Source organism: Schistocerca piceifrons, chromosome 3, assembly GCF_021461385.2.
Source record: "Schistocerca piceifrons isolate TAMUIC-IGC-003096 chromosome 3, iqSchPice1.1, whole genome shotgun sequence".
NCBI classification, from domain to species: Eukaryota; Metazoa; Arthropoda; class Insecta; order Orthoptera; family Acrididae; genus Schistocerca; species Schistocerca piceifrons.
This window is the reverse complement of record NC_060140.1, coordinates 169718269-169740189: the sequence shown is the minus strand read 5'-3', so window position 1 is coordinate 169740189 and position 21921 is coordinate 169718269. Positions and strand designations below refer to the sequence as shown.

Genomic DNA, 21921 nt, shown 5'->3' with positions numbered 1-21921 from the left:
TAGGCCTAAGTATGCACTCAGTTGTGTCTTGTTTTGAGGAACAGGGCAGTTCCTAATGGCATCAAGTTTTTTAGGATCTGGCAGCATACCTTCCAAAGAGATTACGTGTTCTAAAAATTTTACCTTTTCCTGACTGAAATTACATTTCTTGAGATTTGCTGTTACTCCATATCCAGAAAAGTGGCTCAATGCTTGTTCAATTAATCTTAAGTGTTTTACCCAAGTGGGTGTGGCGACTAAAAGGTTTTCAAAAACAGACATAATGTCTTATGGGATAACAGCAATCAGTGATTTTATTTTTTTTAATTTATTTTTATTTTTATTTTATTTTATTTTTATTTTTTTTTTTTAGATCAAGGTCAGATATTTTGCCTTTAATAGTAGCTTGTACCTTGCCCTTTGTCAAATTTTTCTGTTTATCCTCATTACTTTGATATAGATCATCTTTCACATTACTACCTAGATCGTATCTGATAAAACAAGTGCTGATCAAGCTCGTGCCCTCACTCTCCTCCCAGATCACAGAATGGGGGGCCTATTGTGACTGGTTAAAGTTTTCCGGTGTCGCAGTTGCATTGGTCTCTGGGTTAGGTGTAACCTCTTCTAGATGGACTCTTGGTGTTTCTGATTACACCAGTTAGTATCCTGTGAGGCTCTCGACTGAAATTCTCTTTGCCTTCCCACGTTATTCGGCATATGTGCATTACTTTGATGGCTGAATTCCACAGTCTGTGGATTATTTGGCTGTCTGGTATTGTTTCGTGTTTGTCAAGCAATCAGCTGATTATTGCTGGTAGCTTGTATCTGTAGGTATTGTACATGCTGGCCACATGCTACTTGCCTGTTGTAGTTGTTTTTGTGAAATTTTTGCCCTTTTCTTTTACATCTGCCCTTGAATTTACGGCTTTCTATGTTACTGTTGTGATTGCTGTTACCGTTACCATATGTCTGTGTGGGGTAAGGTTGCCATCCATGTTGTTATGAATCTTGTTCACTTGTTGGTCCATAAATCTCTGTGGCACTATTTGGATATTAACAGGCTTGGGTTGTGCTGGTCTCTCTTTGTATATCAAATCTATTGAGTCTAGTACAGATAGTATTCGATGTCATGTTCCAGAATGGTTCTGAGTTAGACGGCTCTTTGAAATACCAGATTCATCCAGTATCTAGTTTTTGTCAAATATTTTTCAAAATAGCCTCTTAAGCTTCCATATTTGCTATTGAATGGAGCTGGGTTGAATGCTTCATGTCCGAGCTCCTCTTGTATGGCCTCAGACCAACATTTGTCCAGAAAGGCACTCTCAAACTGTTCATAGTAGTGGAAACGTTTTGCCATGTCTGCAGCCCATAGCAGAACGTCACCCTGTGTGTATCCAACAACAAACCTAATTTTCTGGGCCTCAGTCCAGGTCATTTCGAAATGCTCTGATAAAGACCATGGGATTTGTTCTTTTCCCTTCAGAGGTAAATACCTGAAATTGTCGTTGTCTAAGTAATCCTTCTTGTGCAAGTAATGTTGACAAGCACGCTGTGCTGTCAGTGACAGCTGTGTTTGTGTTCGCTTGTGGCGTAGTGCATGGCAGTTATGCTTGCTTGACAGGTACAGCTGCTGGAAAGTGTTTCTGCATTCTGCAAAATTCGCTATTTTCATTCAATGGGCATCCCACGCATTGTGGGTAACCAGTGAACGTATCTAATTTCTCTAAAAGCATGGGTTTGTCTTCTGTCAAATGTTATTTTGGAATGTCAGTAGTTTTAGCAATACTGCCTCATAAATAACCTTTCCTCTACATTCCTTAAACCTGAATCTATTTTAGCTACCAATTCACTTTCTTTCTCTAAACTTAACTGGCCTACTTTTAGTCTTAACTTTTGTACTTTTGTAGGTAAGTTTTTGCACGCGTCTTGCAGCTCACCGACTATGTCCGTCACAATTTTTACCAATGCTCCCCCTTGGGATTGCATCTCCTGAATTTGACAATATGCTTCACTAAGGTTTTGTAACTCACCTGCAAGTTCTTCCTGTTTATTGTCCACGGGTGATACTCTTTCTGTTAATGTACTTATATTGCGGGACAGGTTGGTAATTATTTCTTGTTTTAGATGTTTACCTAGCTCTGTCAACTTCCCAGATAGTTCGTCAAATAATTCAGTGCATATAATTTTGCTCACCTCACTGAACTGTCGACTAATATCGTTCTTGAAATCGTTAAATGCCTGATTTTGCTGTGTAAACTGGTGTCCCGTATTATCCTGAATTTTTGTGAACTGCTGTGTCATACACTGAAGTTGTTGTTACACTTTCCTGAAATTCCTGTTGTTTTGTGAACTGCTGTGTTATTTGTTGCATGAGTTGTACCAAATTGTGTGTCTCACTAGTATTTACATTGTTTTTACGAACTGTTTCCTGTTCTTGTGTTTGCGATGTTGTGAGCAAGTAATGAAAGGACTTTAAGCTGTTGTGCCCTTCAGTTTCACTATTTGAAAAAATGTTTCCCGGTGAGAACTGTGAAATTGTCTCATTGAGCGTCATAAAAGTGACATCATGAATAGTTATATTACTAGTGTCGTCATTTTTTGATAGTTGGACATCAGCCTCATTGTTTTGGTTACCATTGGCCAGTTCATGAGCTGGTGCATTACCTCCAACTGTTGCCAAGCTCGGATTTCCGACATCTTGGCATATTGCATTTTGTAATGAATTTTCAACAATGGCCATTTCTCTTGACTCATTTGTGAATAGCTTTTAATGAAAATATGAATAATTTTTTTTGTTTCAAAAATTTTGTATGTATCGGTACTTTTAATTAAAGTAGATTTAGCTGCATATTCTAATGAACCTGATTATTATCTGACACATTCTTATAGAATTTGAATGACTTATCTTGCACTTTAATGATGACTTTATACAAATTTTCATCTTTTCTGTAGAAATGCGCTTTCCGTAAAGATAAAAGATTATCTACTGCCAGAGAGACAGCGCCAAGTGTGGCCATATAAGCATACAGTGTTGCAGCTTCCTACGTCTACCTCTGAAACCAGCATTCCCGGCATGTCTCATTTTTAGGCAGAATTTAATTTTAATTTCCACTTTCAATGTTTTTTTTCTTATTCCCAATCTCATGGACTTGTAACCAATACAACTAAAGTGTCATTAGTTTCTTGTAAAAAAAAAAAAAAAAAAAAAAAAAAAAAAAAAAACCAGAGAGAGAGAGAGAGAGAATCATTTACCTCAAAAAAAATTTTTTATCTCAACAATTGAGAGGTCTGTTCATATTTTGCTCGGTGCTGTTCTTTAAATCGCCATTAAATAGTGGCATATGTGGGTGGGCAAATAATGGAAATGGAAAGCTGATTAATAATTGCTGCTTGGATAATTGGAAAAAAAATTGATTGGGAAGAATAGTTGAAAGAAATTGGAAGGTCATTTATAAATCTGTACACATATCCTGGGTGAACTTCATCTGGTGCCAATATCAATAGACCTCCAGTGTCAATACATTTAAGATCAGTATTCATAATCTGAGTTTTGTACTGCTTCACATTAATTTTGTTGTGCGTAGTCCTGATTATAACAATGGTGATACAGGATCACTCCTCCGCTGCTCACGCAGATTCCTCTTGTCTGCTCTGAACATCCTGGTGCAGGATCTTGGCAGTGGGTGAAATGATGAACAGACAGGTGTGGTCATCGTGAATGTATGAATAAACTTTGCTTTCCTGATAACTTTTTATAATATGCGATTGAAATACACATTTTTAAGCAATAGTGGTACGACGAATCTAATTATACGCCTGCTCACCATCACTTATAGGAACCAACTGGTGAACGTACAGGAATTAATAAGTTTGAAGAGTGTATTTCTTCTTCCTTTTTTTAAGCAGATGTGTCAAAACATTATACTTGTCACAAAACAACTTGTTAATTTATCTTTGTCGTGGTCTATAAGTAATTCAGTTTTCATGTAGATTACATGTATAGAAAGGGAAAAAAAATGATTTAACATAACAGCCATTATTATGTAAGCAACAGATATGTTTGTGAGAATGATATAATTGCATGAGAATACTGTTGTGTCTGAAAATAATGAACTAAAACTAACTGTTGCTATGATTGCTGTTCACTTTGGATATGAAACCTCTTTGGAGTCACAGCTCTTTGTGCTTCCTTTACTAGGACTTTTGTTTCATCTTGGGACTAGGATTATAAACCCGGAGTTCTTCATTTGCCATCTGCAGTAATTTTTAAGTATACATTACCAGAGTATTTTTCCAGCGCATGTAAACTGACCGTCATCAACCTTCCTTCTCAGTAAACAGTGCTTATGACATCTAATAGGGGGATTCCCAGTACTGTATTAATGATAGTGTCATCTACATGTCCAGCCCCTGAGCTACAACTCTTCTTTTGAAGAATCCTTTAGTGGCTTGCATGAAATGTGGGTCATTGTCACTCATTTCTTTGATCCACTTAAAAGGTTTGGACCAAAACTTTATTGGTGATATGAAGCAAGTGATAGATGTAGTCAATCAGTTACAGATGGGTTTCTTTATGTTATTCCTTTTATGTGTTGAAGCTGTAAGTGTGCCGCATTTACTATTAACTTCCAGAGAATTGCACTGGTTGTTCCACCAAATCAGTTTTTAATGGCAAATCAGTTTGTAACTGCATCCATTCCAAGTCAAAGACTTGTTTCGGTGTGCATACTTGTACTTCTCCAACAGCAACATTGTGGGATCATCTGCAACTCCACCCTCCCAACCCTCCCATATATATATATTATAGAGGGAAACATTCCACGCGGGAAAAATATATTTAAAAACAAAGATGATGTAACTTACCATACAAAAGCGCTGGCAGGCCGATAGAAACACAAACAGACACATACATACACACAAAATTCACAAACTGTTGCCTCATCAGGAAAGAGGAAAGGAGAGGGAAAGACGAAAGGATGTGTGTTTTAAGGGACAGGGTAAGGAGTCATTCCAATCCCGGGAGCGGAAAGACTTACCTTAGGGGGAAAAAAGGACGGTTATACACTCGCGCGCACACACACACATATCCATCCACACATATACAGACACAAGCAGACATATTTAAAGACAAAGAGTATGGGCAGAGATGTCAGTCGAGGCGGAAGTGCAGAGGCAAAGATGATGTTGAATGACAGGTGAGGTATGAGTGGCAGCAACTTGAAATTAGCAGAGATTGAGGCCTGGTGGGTAACGGGAGGAGAGGATATATTGAAGAGCAAGTTCCCATCTCCGGAGTTCGGATAGGTTGGTGTTGGTGGGAAGTATCCAGATAACCCGGACAGTGTAACACTGTGCCAAGATGTGCTGGCCGTGCACCAAGGCATGTTAAGCCACAGGGTGATCCTCATTACCAACAAACACTGTCTGCCTGTGTCCATTCATGCGAATGGACAGTTTGTTGCTGGTCATTCCCACATAGAATGCATCACAGTGTAGGCAGGTCAGTTGGTAAATCACGTGGGTGCTTTCACATGTGGCCCTGCCTTTGATCCTGTACACCTTCCAGGTTACAGGACTGGAGTAGGTGGTGGTGGGAGGGTGCATGGGACAGGTTTTACACCGGGGGTGGTTACAAGGCTAGGAGCCAGAAGGTAGGGAAGGTGGTTTGGGGATTTCATAGGGATGAACTAAGAGGTTACGAAGGTTAGGTGGACGGCGGAAAGACACTCTTGGTGGAGTGGGGAGGATTTCATGAAGGATGGATCTCATGTCAGGGCAGGATTTGAGGAAGTCGTATCCCTGCTGGAGAGCCACATTCAGAGTCTGGTCCAGTCCCGGAAAGTATCCTGTCACAAGTGGGGCACTTTTATGGTTCTTCTGTGGGGGATTCTGGGTTTGAGGGGATGAGGAAGTGGCTCTGATTATTTGCGTCTGTACCAGGTCGGGAGGGTAGTTGCGGGATGCGAAAGCTGTTGTCAGGTTGTTGGTGTAATGGTTCAGGGATTCCGGACTGGAGCAATTTGGATGGTGTCTTGGGGAGTTGGATCATTAGGAGTAGGATTAGGATCCTGGATCCAACTCCCCAAGACACCATCCAAATTGCACCCCGCCTGGAGCAGTTCCATCCTCCGTCACAGCGGGACCCACCTCCTCTTCCTCAAAATCACCCCCTCCAAACCTTCCAGGAATATCTGACTTCCAGCCTTGCATCTCAATCCTTCTTAAAAAACCTTAATCCTACTCCCAACATCACCACTGCTGAAGCCCAGGCTATCCATGATCTGAAGGCTGACCGATCCATCGTCATTCTTCCGGCGGACAAGGGTTCCACGACCATGGTACTTGATCGTCGGGAGTATGTGGCTGAGGCTTTCAGGCAACACCACATACAAAGTCTGCCACGGTAACCCCATTCCCGATGTCCAGGCGGAGCTTCAAGGAATCCTTAGGACCTTAGGCCCCCTGCAAAACCTTTCACCTGACTCCATCAACCTCCTGACCCCACCGACACCCCACACCCCTACCTTCTACCTTCTTCCTAAAATCCACAAACCCAATCATCCCGGCCGCCCCATTGTAGCTGGTTACCAAGCCCCCACAGAACGTATCTCTGCCTACGTAGATCAACACCTTCAACCCATTACATGCAGTCTCCCATCCTTCATCAAAGACACCAACCACTTTCTCAAACGCATGGAATCCTTACCCAATGTGTTACCCCCGGAAACCATCCTTGTAACCATTGATGCCACTTCCTTATACACAAATATTCCGCACGTCCAGGGCCTCGCTGTGATGGAGCATTTCCTTTCACGCCGATTACCTGCCACCCTACCTAAAACCTCTTTCCTCATCACCTTAGCCAGCTTCATCCTGACCCACAACTTCTTCACTTTTGAAGGCCAGACATACCAACAATTAAAGGGAACAGCCATGGGTACCAGGATGGCCCCCTCATACGCCAACCTATTCATGGGTCACTTAGAGGAAGCCTTCTTGGTTACCCAGGCCTGCCAACCCAAAGTCTGGTACAGATTTATTGATGACATCTTCATGATCTGGACTCACAGTGAAGAACAACTCCAGAATTTCCTCTCCAACCTCAACTCCTTTGGTTCCATCAGATTCACCTGGTCCTACTCCAAATCCCATGCCACTTTCCTTGACGTTGACCTCCACCTGTTCAATGGCCAGCTTCACACGTCCGTCCACGTCAAACTCACCAACAAGCAACAGTACCTCCATTAAGACAGCTGCCACCCATTCCACATCAAACGGTCCCTTCCCTACAGCCTAGCTCTTCGTGGCAAATGAATCTGCTCCAGTCCGGAATCCCTGAACCATTACACCAACAACCTGACAACAGCTTTCGCATCCCGCAACTACCCTCCCGACCTGGTACAGAAGCAAATAACCAGAGCCACTTCCTCATCCCCTCAAACCCAGAATCCCCCACAGAAGAACCACAAAAGTGCCCCCTTGTGACAGGATACTTTTCAGGACTGGACCAGATTCTGAATGTGGCTCTCCAGCAGGGATACGACTTCCTCAAATCCTGCCCTGACATGAGATCCATCCTTCATGAAATCCTCCCCACTCCACCAAGAGTGTCTTTCCGCCGTCCACCTAACCTTCGTAACCTCTTAGTTCATCCCTATGAAATCCCCAAACCACCTTCCCTACCCTCTGGCTCCTATCCTTGTAACTGCTCCCGGTGTAAAACCTGTCCCATGCACCCTCCCACCACCACCTACTCCAGTCCTGTAACCCGGAAGGTGTACACGATCAAAGGCAGAGCCACATGTGAAAGCACCCACGTGATTTACCAACTGACCTGCCTACACTGTGATGCATTCTATGTGGGAATGACCAGCAACAAACTGTCCATTTGCATGAATGGACACAGGCAGACAGTGTTTGTTGGTAATGAAGATCACCCTGTGGCTAAACATGCCTTGGTGCACGGCCAGCACATCTTGGCACAGTGTTACACTGTCCGGGTTATCTGGATACTTCCCACCAACACCAACCTATCCGAACTCCAGAGATGGGAACTTGCTCTTCAATATATCCTCTCCTCCCGTTACCCACCAGGCCTCAATCTCCGCTAATTTCAAGTTGCCGCCACTCATACCTCACCTGTCATTCAACATCATCTTTGCCTCTGCACTTCCGCCTCGACTGACATCTCTGCCCAAACTCTTTGTCTTTAAATATGTCTGCTTGTGTCTGTGTATGTGTGGATGGATATGTGTGTGTGTGCGCGAGTGTATACCCGTCCTTTTTTCCCCCTAAGGTAAGTCTTTCCGCTCCCGGGATTGGAATGACTCCTTACCCTCTCCTTTAAAACTCACATCCTTTCATCTTTCCCTCTCCTTCCCTCTTTCCTGATGAGGCAACAGTTTGTTGCGAAAGCTTGAATTTTGTGTGTATGTATGTGTCTGTTTGTGTTTCTATCGACCTGCCAGCGCTTTTGTATATATATATCTCCTATCCTAACTTTTCCTGTGGCCAAGAAGTAATAATTTTGCATCATATTATCATTATCATTTGTCCTTTTCCTCCTTTTTTATATGCTGCAGTCATGCTTTATTTATTTTGTTATAACCAGCATGAACTAAATAAATCTGAATATAGTTGATATGTTTGATTGAGCTCTCATCTGCGTAGTCTTTAAAATTGTTTAAATTGTTTATAAGCACAGTAAGGGGACACTGTGCAACAAGAAAATGTATATATAGGCTTGTAATGATATGTGATGTGCATGTTTTCATGACTGTGTTCCATAGTAGGTTATAAACAAGTGTGATTACTTACATTTCTTTCACCAGTGTGGAGCAGATTTTGTGAAGGTAGAGCAGCAACAACCAGAAGGTGTCCCAGAAGTCAGATTGGCTCGATGTGTTGCAGTAGATGGGGATGCGGATCGAATTGTCTATTTCTTTACTGATGACAATAATAAATTTCACCTGCTTGATGGTGACAGAATAGCAACATTGGGTAAGAATAAGGTCTGTTTAAATTCAGTGTTAAAAACTTATGTGATGTTCCTAACAAAGAGTTAAGTGGATAGTAAAACCACCATAATTAAAACACAACATGTTATAAAAAAATTGACATCTTGTAACAGCGTTCAAGTCCAACGTTGGAAGCAGGATCATCAGTGAAGTACAACACTTCACAGTAAAAGCATGTTTATTACAAACATCAGTGTATGCCAGAACAGAACTGAACTCCTGGCTAGAGAGTGCTGCTATTTATACAAACATCAATTATTCCAGAGTAGGCTATATCTTGACTTAATTTCCTGTGGGATTAAGGCGCTCCTGTGAATTAACAGTATGCCTTTCCTGTCTCAAAAGACACTGAATGACTATAATTTCCTTTGAAGATAAATTTGGTATCATTTCACAGGTTACTGTGGTGAACTGATAAAGAGCTCATTTCACTGACTATTGTTTAGGTGGAGGTACACGTACGGAAACAATGTTTCATAAACTGTAGCAATGTTATTTAGAAAACAACCACCTTTATCCATTTATCATAGCTGAAACATGAGAGCCAAAATGACTCGGTGGAACTTATGATCTTCAGAAAGAATTATGGACATTTAATGAACACGAAACTTGTCTGTCACTTACTACTCCGTATAAAACTGTTCATCAAACATAATCAGAACTGACTAGTAATTTTGGGATTGTTGTTCACATATTTTCTTAACTTTTTTGTGCATTTCTTGTGCTAGTTGATCAGTGTCCCTTTGTAGTCACTATTATTGTGATATAACCACTACATAAAAAACATATCGTTTACATCACATGCTCAAACTAGTGACCACTGGCATTCGTAAACATTCTCATTCTATGGATGATGGATGCCCTACATAGTCACCATTCGCATTACTGCATTTCACTTCTTGCTGGGGAAAATAGCACTGTGGCTGCCCAGCTGTGTCTCTCAGAAGTTGGTGAATTTTTTTCTCTCTCTCTGTTGTCTCCCCTCATCCTGCCTTCCACTGCAATAGATTCACAGTGCATACTTCACAGCAACAGGATTTATCACAAAGGGACAGTGATCTTCCCTGTGACTGCTATTATGTAGTGATCCAGACAACTTATTAATGCACACTATATACTGTATGTTCTCTTTCCTGTGCAGTACGGAAACAGACGCTACTTTCCAAATTACCATTGTATGCCAATGTATGGGTGAACCACTTTTATTCAACAGAACATTAACATATCTTTTCGTAGGACAAGACCTGCCTCCATTATATCCATCGTATTATGTCTTGGCACCACCACCACCACCACCACCACCACCACCACCACTACCACTACCACCCACTTGACGTACACAGCTATATAAAAGCATCCTCCAAACAGTGTACAAACCAGGAACTAATTCCGATACACTGCTTGGCGAGAATTGATTTTTGTTTCTATTATTTCTAGTCCTCTCTAGCTGTGATATGGGGATGGTAGTAGAACATTGTTGGTTTCTTACAGCATAAGCTCTATGGGGTCAGTGTCTTAGTCTTATCCAGGGTTCCCTGCCATTTACAAGATGCTTGCTTTACAATGTGTATTTTTTCACATGTTTATATTGCAGTATTGTAGAAAAGACAACATGGGAAACATAACTGTAATAGTAAAGTCATTGTCTGACTTAATGCAGTAATACAAAATTTTAACGTATGTAATGGAAGTGTTTTACTAGTGAAAGAGTCAGTGGTTGAGAATTTCTTACATAGAAATGGCACATTCCAATTTTGTCACTGCTATTGCCTTGAATTAGAAAATTTTGTGTCCTGTTGTTAGTCATGACAGAAAAAAATGAACATAGAGCAGCTTTACGGGCTATTAAGAAATATTATTCATGATGTCTGTGATGCCTGCAGATCATGTTTTCTTTTACAAAAAATAATTTTGAGAACTATGTAGTAATAATTGGTGCATGTGCTGATTACATTCCTCTGATTTTTTGTTTTCTAGGCACAAAAACAGAATAACTTTCATTTGACACTTTGTTGTTATTGTATAATAACTATTCAGTGAATAATTTATATCAGCTGTACTTTGAATATTATATTTAAAGAACTACTAATTTAAGTTCTTTGGTTTCTTTCTAGTGGCTGGTTACTTAATGGATCTTGTTCGAGAAAGTGGTTTAAGCTTGCGATTGGGACTTGTGCAGACTGCTTATGCTAATGGAAATTCAACAAAATACATATCACAGACTCTGGTAATTTGTTTATTGTGTTTGGCTAAAGTCTGCTGTAATTCTGTAAAACAAATAACTTTGTGAAATACTTTAATTATTCTGTTCTTTAGAATTAAGGAACAAAAAGAAAACCCAAGAACAGTGTTTCAAAATTTTTGGAAGAAAGCAAATTGACACATGCCATAATTAAAATGACTTGCAACTCTTGTCTCACCATAAACCTCAGTATACCAGTCACAGCAGCAGTTGTATATGGTGTTCTGATAAGACTAACAGGCCTCTCACTTCAGAGTTACTTGAAATTAATATTGATTTATGTAAACTTTTGGAATGTGTAAGTTTGATGTTTATAAGAAAAGGAAGATTTGATTTCGAAATTTGTTGATTTCACAGAGAGACAGATTGGCTCGCTTGTATGTATCTCTGAGTTACAAATCTTAAAGTTTAATAAACAAACATTCAAAGTTAAGGGGCTTAATACATACAAGGTCTGTTCACAAAATTCTGGAACTTCGTCCACAAAATTTTTCTACGGTTTTCCTTTACTCACTGTGCATAGTCCCCTTCCAGAAACACTCCTGCACAATTGATACATCACTCCCAATGCCATTTCCACTTCCAGGTGCAGTTTTATTGTGCCTCATGCTGGATTGTGCGAAGCACCATCTGCAAATTTTCTTTTATCTCGTCTGTCATTGCAGATCTTCATCCTTTCAATGGGGTTTTCAACTTTGGAAATAAAAAAAAAAAAGTTCGCAGAGGCAAGTTCTGGAGAATACAGAGGATGAGGCAGCAAACAGATTTCATTTTTTGTGCAGTTGTCATGTACCAACAGGGATGATCATGCAGGTGCATTATCGTGATGCAAGAGCCATCTCACCACATTTCAGGCTGTTTCTTTATCACATTTTGTCGTAGGTATCGCAACACGTCCTGATAGTACCATCAATTAACGGTTTGTCCCTGTGGTACATGGATTCATGATGAAACAATCCTTCAAAGTCAAAGAAAACTATCAGCATAGCTTTGACATTTGACCTTACCTGACGAGTTTATTTTGGTTGTGGAGAACCTTTCCTGACCCATTGTGAAGATTGAGCCTTGGTCTCAACATCATAACCGTAGACCCATGTCTCATCGCCAGTTAGACTGCTCTTAAGGAACATCTCGTAATCATTAGTGTGATCCAAAAGATCTTCACAGACTGTGAGGTGGAGGTCTTTCTGGTCTTGACTCATGAGCCATGGGATGAACTTGGCGGCAACACGATGCATTCCAAGATACTGTGTCAGGATTTCATGACATGATGCAACTGACATGTTACATTCTTCTGCAATCTCTCAGACAGTGGTCTTCAATTTGCACACAGAATTTAATAAAAGTTCCTGACATGAACTATGTGAACCGTTCTTAACATAGAGTACACAGCTTAAGCATTCATCACCGAAGGCTTCCTGCATCATTTGGTGTGTCTCTGTAACGGCTTTCTTCTGTTTCACGCAAAATTTAATGCAGATGCATTGCTCCCCTAACTTTGCCATCTCAAAATTCACAAACTGTGCAACACAATGTTCTACTCAACACAGCACCGTACAATAACTAACAATCCGTCAGGAGCGCGCCCGTCAGCGTCCTCCGCCGTGGACGCAGACAGAATGCTTACACCGAAAACTGAACGCGGCCGCCGAGGCACCATGTGCATGCCGCTGGTCCACCGCAGCCACCCGAGGTCTAGTGGAGTGGGGTGACCGGGCTTATAAATAGCCCGCTCTCTGCAAATTTTGACACATTGCCAGAAGATGGGTAGTATGACACTTCCTGAAATGTCGTGAAATATCAATGCTACCACCCTGCTGGAGTCCCGAGAAACCTTCATCAATAACTAACAGACTTACAACAATGAAACTTCTGACAGTTTAAACACTGGCATTTGCAGGGACGCCAACTGCATTTCGCTTCACACACCATGGGTGCAAAATTACAAATGTCCCGGAATTTTTTGAACAGACCTCATAAATGATCTCATTTAAACACTGTACACACTACTGAAGCATTACAATGTACCTTGTAACACATTAACTGAACTTCATCATCCTTATAAATTGCAAGTCACATAGTGATCTGTCATTTCATAATGAAAGATTGCAAGGAACATCACCATGTAAAACATAAAATACCACAAATATAAAACATACATCCTGTTGTGCTGATGTCTTAGTGCATTTGTTCACTTAACACTACATTAGTGACTGAGCCAGTATGATATTTGCACAGTTAAGTCTATATACAGTTAATAAATGAAAAGCACCAGTTTGCTTTTGTTCTACAATATTACTTTTATTGTTAACCGGTTTTCGGCGTACAAGACCATCTTCAGACATTAATTTCCCTTTCATGCTGCATGTATATCCTCTTGCAATTCTTTTTCCCCTCCCTTTGGGAATGTTCCACACTGTCCGTTGCTAACATAAGAATGATCTCACCACCGTTTCTCATTCCTATTTCCTTTCCTTCTGTACCTTCTTCTGTCCTTCCTCTGCTTCGACGTTTGAGGTTCCTCTTTTTCTTATTCCTCCCTGTGCATTCATGAAGGCCAGCCCACAAGTCTGACATGTAACAAGTGACTGGGTAACGTATAATTCCCTGCACGGGTCAACAGGTAGGGTTTGCACGTACACCCTAGTACAGGCCAGGGCAAGGGAGGGTTGATTGCCTGAGCTGCCACCTTCCCATATTGCCAACTGGTCCCTTTGTCAGGTGTTCAGGAGGTGTGACCTGAGGTGTGAACGGTCACCTAAGGCGGGTGCGCCCCCTTGTGAAGGGGGCCGCCAGTTGGAAGGAGCCTGCTGCCGAAGACACTGGCAATCACGGGGGATTTTCTCACAATGAGCCAATCATCTTCACAAACAATGTCTACGAAACGTTAATGGAATGAGGCTAGTGATTCAAAGACCCTTCCAGCTGCACTATGGTTCCTCGTGGTTTCACGTACTGAAGACTGTCAATCCTCTGCAACGGTAAATCCGTTTATTATCAGAAATGTGTTGATGCAATTGCCGCCCCTGTGAAATCCTGCTCTTGTTCACAGAATGGCTCATTGCTTTTGGAGACCACTTCTGATTCTCAAGCACAACAACTGCTTGCTGCTTTGCTACTCCTCGGCTATCCTGTTTGTGTTGAGGCCCATAGAACTCTGAATTCTTCCCATGGTGTTATTTACACTAGGCTGCTCAATGGACTGACTGAGGCCAAAACCAAATCATACCTCTCTGATCAGGGTGTCATTGCCGTCCATTGGGTGATGAAAAAGCTGGATTCCTCCTTAGTGTCCAACCCGCACTCTTTTCCTCACCTTTGGTAAAGTGGTGCTCCGATCCAAGATCAAAGCAGACCATGACATTATCACAGAGCGACCATACATTCTGACCTCGATGTACTGCTATGAGTGTAATTGTTTAAACCACACTTTAATGTCTTTTCGATACCTGACCAAATGTGTAACCTGTGGTAGGGATGTGCACGAGGGCGATTGTCCACCTCCTTCTCCCCGCGGTATCAACTACAGCAGCGGCCATGCTGCCTCCTCTCGAGGTTTTCCCCTGTATCTTTATGAGCGGGCTGTCCAGGAGATCCAGGTAAAAGAAAACATTCCTTACCTGGTCACTCGCAAGTTATCGGCTAGTCGCAAACTCTGTGTTCTACTGTCTGGCACTTATAGTACTGTTCTTGCTACATCTCACTCCATGAAGGACATGGCCATGCAGACATGTGGCCTCAAATTCAGTTCTGAGGTTGTGAAATTACCCAGTGTCAAGGTAGCCTCGCTGTCGCCTTGTCTAGCTGTGCAACAAGCCATCAAACTCTTGCCTCGAGGGGTGAAGTCACCAGCTACACAACCTGCAGGCCACAAAGGACAGGAGTGGTATTCCTGTGAAGACTTCCTACATCCCTCGAGCCAACGAACACTTGAGTCTTCCTCTGCCAACCAGAAAGGCTTGAAGATGTCCAACAAAGGCAAACAGTCTTCTCCTTCGCCAACTCGAAGAATCTCTTCGACAATGTCACCATGCGATACCTTCATCCAACTGACCTCCGTGTCACCGGTGCGGACCACCAATCATTTTTCTGCATTGGACTCAGCTGACTGACTGACCGACATCACAAGAAAGCTGATGCTTCTTGGGCCTCATGGAGCAGGATCTTTCTGCCTTTGTAAACTGTAACAGCGAGTCTTCGCAGGCTGACACTCAGCAGTCGCCTAGGTGACACACCTTCATTTTTTCTTCATCATGACCCTCTTCCAGTGGAACGTTCATGGCCTTCGGTCCAACAAAGAGGATTTATGGCTGCTTTTAGAATTGCAGTGTCCCCTTGGACTCTGACTTCAGGAAACAAAATTGTGTCCTCACAACTGCTTTGAGCTTTCACATTTCTTCCTTGTCCATTTAGACCTTCCCAGTGAGGTCAGCATACCATCTCATCGGGGAGCCATGCTGCTCATACAGGATGACGTTCATAGTCAACGCATCTCCCTGACAACCAGTCTTCAAGCTGTTGCAGTTCACATTTTCCTTCCTCACCTGAAGTTTTTGCTTTGTACCGTTTATATCCCTCTGTCATTCGATGTCACCAGGGCAGACTTTCTCCAGCTTATTGGGCAGATCCTCACCCATTTCTGCTGCTCAGTGACTTCAGTGCGCACCACCTTCTTTGGGGTTCTTCCAGAACCAGTCACAGAGGTGCCCTCTTGGCCGACCTTAATTGACTTAACCTCTTCTGCCTTAACACAGGAGCACCTACATTCCTTTCTGACTCCTCATACACTTATTCCCATTTGTACCCATCCTTCTGCACTGCTCAGCTTGCCCATTGTCTTGAGTAGTCTGTTCTTTTTGACACATACTCTAGCGATCATTTCCCATGTGCTATCCGTTTGCTGACTCCTATCCCTCCTGCATGCACACCCAAATGGCAGCTTACAAAAGCTGACTGGTGGCTTTATTCGTCCATGGCGACCCTTGAATAACAATATTTCCCCAGTTGTGATGACCAGGTGCAATATCTTAACAAAAGTTATCCTTACCGCTGCAGAATGTTCCATTCCTCGCACTTCCTCTTTACCATGCTGTGTTCCAGTCCCATGGTGGGCTGAGGCATGCCGTGATGTAATTCGTGTGTGGAGATGTGCTTTCCACATTTTTAACTGTCATACTATGATGACAAACTGTATTCATTATAAACAGATGCATGCACAGTGTTGTCACGTACTTCGTGATAGCAAAAAAGCTAGTTGGATTTCATTCGCTAGTTCTTTTAACAGTCTACCCCTCCTCTGACGTGTGGGACAACCTCCGACGGCTCGCTGGAACCAAGATCCATTTCTGGCTTGACATTAGCAGACGATGTCATCATGGACACTATTACTATCTCCAACACCTTTGGCCACCATTTTGCGGAAATTTCGAGCTCTTCCCACTGTCACCCTGCCTTCCTCCATTAGAAACGAGCAGAGGAGGCTCGGGCAAACCCTTCTCTTCTCAGAGACGTGTGTGCTACAATGCTTCCTTTACTATGACGGAGCTAGATCACGCTCTTAGTTCATCTCGATCCTCCACCCCAGAGCCAGATGCTGTTAACACTGAGATATTGCAGTACCTTTCTCTTGCTGGTAAGTATTTTCTGCTTAATACATACAACCACCTCTGCGCAGAGGGCATGTTTCCCAGATGCTGGCGTGGAGCCACTGTCATATCCATACTCAAGCCCGGTAAGGACAAACACCTTCCTTCTAGCTACCGTCCCATCTCTTTCACCAGCTGTGTTTGCAAGGTTATGGAACGTATGATTCATCCATGGCTGGTATGATGGCTCAAGTCTTGCAATTTTCTAATCACTGCACAGTGTGGATTTCGAGTGTGCCATCCAGCAGTTGAGCATCTTGTCACTTTGTCCACCCATGTCACGAATGGTTTTCTGCAGAAATCTCAGACTGTGGCCACGTTTTTCGATTTGGAGAAGGCCTACAACACCTGCTAGAGAACTGATATCCTCTATACTCTTTACACGTGGGGCTTCCATGGCTGCCTGCCCAGTTTCCTTGAAGACTTTTTAAAAGACTTGAGTTTTCGAGGTGCATGTGAGTTCTGCCTCGACGGACACCTTTATCCAGGAAAATGCTGTGCCTCCGGGTTCCGTTCAGAGTGCCATCCTCTTTGCTATCGCCATTAACCTTGTAATGGTCTGCCTTCTGCTGGGCATCTCCGGCTCGCTTTTTGTTGCCATCTATTGCAGTTCTCCATGGACCTGTCTCATTGACTGGCGTCTTCAGCAATGTCTCAATTACCTTTACTCATGGATCATCGACAATTGCTTTCATTTTTTCACTGACAAAACCATTTGTATGATTCTTGGCAGCGCAGTTGTTTTCTCCTAACATCTTTACATCTTGGGTCTGTCGCCCTTCCATTCATTGAAACTGTGAAATTCTTGGAGCTCATGCTCAATAGGAAACACTCTTGGTCCTCCCTTGTGTCTTACCTGGCAGCCCACTGTACATGGTTCCTCGATGTCCTACGTCTCCTCAATGGTGCTTCCTAGGGTGCAAGTTGAACCACCCTCCTCTGTTTGTACCAGTCCCTTGTTTACTCAAAACTGGACTATGGGTGCTTTTTATATGCGTCTGCACATCTATCCCTCTTATGCCATCTCAATACTATCCACCATTGTGGCATTCGTTTGGCCATGCCGCTTTCTATGCTAGCCCAGTTGAGAGACCGTATGCTGAAGCTGCTGAACTATCAGTCCTACCGACGTGACTTTCTCCTCGACAGGTATGCATGCCGTTTGTCTGCCAAGCATGTCCACCCATCCTATACCTCCTTCTTCAGTGACTCCTCTGATCGCCAGTATGGGGTGCATCCCTCTTCTCTGTTACTTCCTGGGGTCTGCTTTTGGCTCTTGCTCAGGCGGCTTAACTTCACAATACCTGCTACTTTCCTGGTGGTGTGAACCCTTTACCACCTTGGTTTCATGCAGCGGCCTGTGTTCACCTTGGCCTTCATTCGCTTCCTAAGGACAGTACTCCAGCCTCGCTCTATCACCTTCAATTTCACGACCTTCGCATGGAACTTTGTGATAATACTTTTGTGTACACTGATGGCTCTTGAACTGACCATGGTGTCAGATGTGTCTTCGTCATTGGCACCAGTGTTTTTTGGTGTTGGCTTCCGGCACACTGCTCAGTATTTACAGCAAAGCTCTTCGCCCTGTATCAGGCCACGGAGTACATCTGTTGACATAGGCTTTTCAATTGTGTCCCCTGCTCAGACTCACTCAGCGCCTTTCAGAGTCTCTCTGCACTGTACACCACCCATCCCTTAGTGCAAGAGGTCCAGGAAAACTGCCTTTTGCTCACTCTTGCTGCCAGAGAACGAGGGTGCTGACAGTGCTGCCAAGACTGCAGTCCTCGTACCTCATCCCACTAGTTCGTATATTCCCTCCAATGATCTCTGTGTTGCCATCTGTCAGGAGGGGGTGTGACTTTGGTATTGCCATTGGTCCTCCCATCATGGGAATAAGCTCCAGATTATTAAGCCTCTCCCAGCGGCTCGGACGACCTCCACTTGGCCCTCCTGATGGGAGGAGTTCATTTTAACTAGGTTGCATATTGGACACTGCCTTTTTAGCCATCGCCATTTGTTAGGTGGTGCTCCCCCACTACTTTGTGCACATTGTGCCCAGGTTTTAACTGTCCGCCATTTCCTGAGGAATGCCCATTTTTTAACCGTTTGCGTTCCCACTTGGGTTTGCTGTCGGATTTATCGGCCGTTTTAGCGAACAATGTGGGCTGTCAACCACGTTTTACTTTTTATCCATCGTAGCAATATGGTGTAGGTCATTTAATTTTTAGTTCTGGACCTCCATTTCTCTATGGCGTATTTTGTAGACCTTTCTCCATGTCCCTGTTTTTAGCTGTGTTCTCTTACATCGATTGAGACTGACATGTAGTCGTTTTTTAACTCCTCTCTGTCTTCGTCTTCTATAGTTTTGACTTGGACACTTATGACCCCAGTTGTTTTTGTGCCCTAAAACAAAACAATCCAATCCATTGCTGTACTCGACAGCAGATTTGTTCTCACATCACTCTCAAACTACATGTGCCACAATACAAATTCTTTCTTCATTCCAATCTCATGAAATTACTTTCATCAGAACTAGGTAACATTTTTAAAATTACAGATTTACAATAAATTACATTTTTAAAATATACAGTGTCTTTTTTTAAATGTAAATTCATGATAAAAATATAAATTCATGATAAAAATATAGTTCAGATTATTTATCTACACAACAAAGACTGGCAGGGGGCTTATGCGAGAAGGAATGATGGTCGCATGGGCTAATATATCAACAAAAATAACCAATTATCGTAAATATAATGTAATTGAATGGATAAAAGATCTACTCAAAAAGTGGCAGTAGGAAAATACACCTATAAAGATGTAAACATTTGCAAGCTTTCAGAGACTGTGGCTCCTTCTTCTGGCAGAAGGATTGAAGGAGAAGGAAGAGGGGTGAAGGGAAAGGACTTGTGAGATGTAGGAAATGAGGCAAGTTCAGAAAAGTTGTCCAGAACTACAGGTCAGGTAATACTCACTAGACTGGCTGAGAAGGAAATACTGGTTGTTAGGGACTGCATCAGACGAGATTTGAAAACTGAGAACTTAAAAAGGTGGAAAATAGGGTATTATGCAATTTAGAGATTACTGAAAAAAATATTGTGCACAAGTTAATAAAAGCTAAGTACATTGTATGTGGTATAGGTGGTGCAGGGGACATAAGACAGCTCAGAAAATAAAATACATAGAAAACTAAAAGGAGTAAATAAAGGAAGTCACTGAGAAGAAGTGCTGAGACCAGACAGGTTAACATAAATTAAGGCCAGGTGGGTGGGGGAGGACATATGCCAGCACATGCCAGTTCCCACCTGCGGAATTCTGAGAAACTGGTGTCGAGGGGAAGAATCCCTGTGACAAGTGTTGTGCAACAGGCACCTTTGTCATGACTGTCATGTTGTAGAGCATGCTGTGTCACAGGATACTGTCTGTTGCCAGTATATACCCTCTGTCTAAACCCATTCATCCCAACTGGTAACTTGGTGGTAGTCATGCCAGTGTAAAAAGTGACGAAACAGAGTTTACATAGCAGGTGATACATTGCACGTGCCATTTCACAGTTGGCTCCCCCTTTGGTAGTATATGTTTTACCATTTACTTGACAGAAGGAGCCTAGGGTCTGACAAGGATATTTTGGAGATTGGGAGGGCAACAAAAAGCTATTCTAGGAGTGAGCAAAGTGTTGGATGGAATGGACCTCATTTCAGTGCATGTTTTTAGGAAGTCATAGCTTTCATGAAGTACCTTTTTTTAAAGAGGATCATGAGTACCAGGATTGGGCATGATGACCTGGGATATCTCCTATTGAACTAGGCTGTTGAGGTAATTATGTGCAGTGAAGGATGAGGTGAGAATGATAATGCAGTGCTGTAAAGTGTCTGCATCTGCAAGGCCACCATGTCCAATCCTGGTACACTTTTGATCCCTCCAAAAAAAACTAGTTTGGAGTACAACCCTCATCAATAAATATTTTTCTGGTCTTAAATGTATTAATTAGCTATTTCGACAAGGCAGTGACTTCCTAAAATCCTGACCTGAAATGATATCCATTGTGTCTGTAATTTTGTTCACCACACCTGGACTCAGACCCTATGCTCCTTCTACATCCATTTTCGTATCCTGTGGCTCCTACCCCTGTGACTGTCCCCACTGTAAGACTTGTTGCAGAGAATGCTCTACAACATGACAGTTAAGACTTTGGTGCCTCTTTCAACACAGGTATCATGTGGATTCTTCCCCTAGACACCAGTTTTTCTCAGCACTCCGCAAGTGGGAACTGGCATTACATTATGCCCTTGATTGTCACCACCCACGTGGCCTGGCCTTAATTTATGTTAACTTGTTTGGTCTCAGCGTTTCTTCCCTGTAACTATTCCTTTACTTACTCTCTTTTAGTTTTCTACATGTTTTATTTTCTGGCCTGTCTATCCCCCCCTCTACCACATACAATGCACTTAGCTTTCCAACTCTTATTAATTTGTGGACTATTTTTTTTTTCAGTGATCTCTATATTGCATATTGTTCCATTTTCTACCTACAAGCTCCCAGGTTTTCAAATCTCGTCTGATGCAGTTACAAACAATCAGTCTTTCTTTCTGATCCAGTCCGATAAGTCGCACCTGATCTGGGGTTCTGGGCAACTTTTCTGAACTCTTCCCATATCCTAAACTTGACAAATCCTTCTCCTTCAACCCTTTTTCCAGAAGAACGGGCCACTGCCTCTGAAAGCTTGCAAATTTACGTACCTTTATATGTGTGTTCTCCTAGTGCCACTTGATGAGTAGATTTTTTATCCATCCATTTACTAAATATTCTCAAAAATTGAATATATTCATTGATACATTGGTATACACCCCATTTTATCTTATTTCTCTCAACTCCACCTCACCCCCCTTTAGGATCCATTGTTGAGCATATTGTAGTCTCAAATGGAAAGGTCATAATAACAGTTAGGTACCTAAGCTTCATTGTGTATTTAACCAAGTTTTGTTTTGCCAGTCCATTACTTCCAGGGGTCTTTAAACTGTGTCCAAACAGTTCGACA

The 21921-nt window shown here is 42.4% G+C and overlaps 1 protein-coding gene across 2 annotated transcripts in view; it reads left to right on the top strand.

The window, feature by feature from the left end:
• LOC124789693 (phosphoacetylglucosamine mutase) overlaps positions 1-21921 on the top strand; it is a 149434-nt gene that overhangs the window by 114555 nt on the left and 12958 nt on the right. For both annotated transcript variants that reach the window (XM_047257135.1, XM_047257136.1), the window contains 2 exons: positions 8811-8979; positions 11111-11223. In XM_047257135.1, the coding sequence (XP_047113091.1) occupies positions 8811-8979; positions 11111-11223 (282 nt within the window). The remainder of the gene's footprint in view (positions 1-8810; positions 8980-11110; positions 11224-21921) is intronic.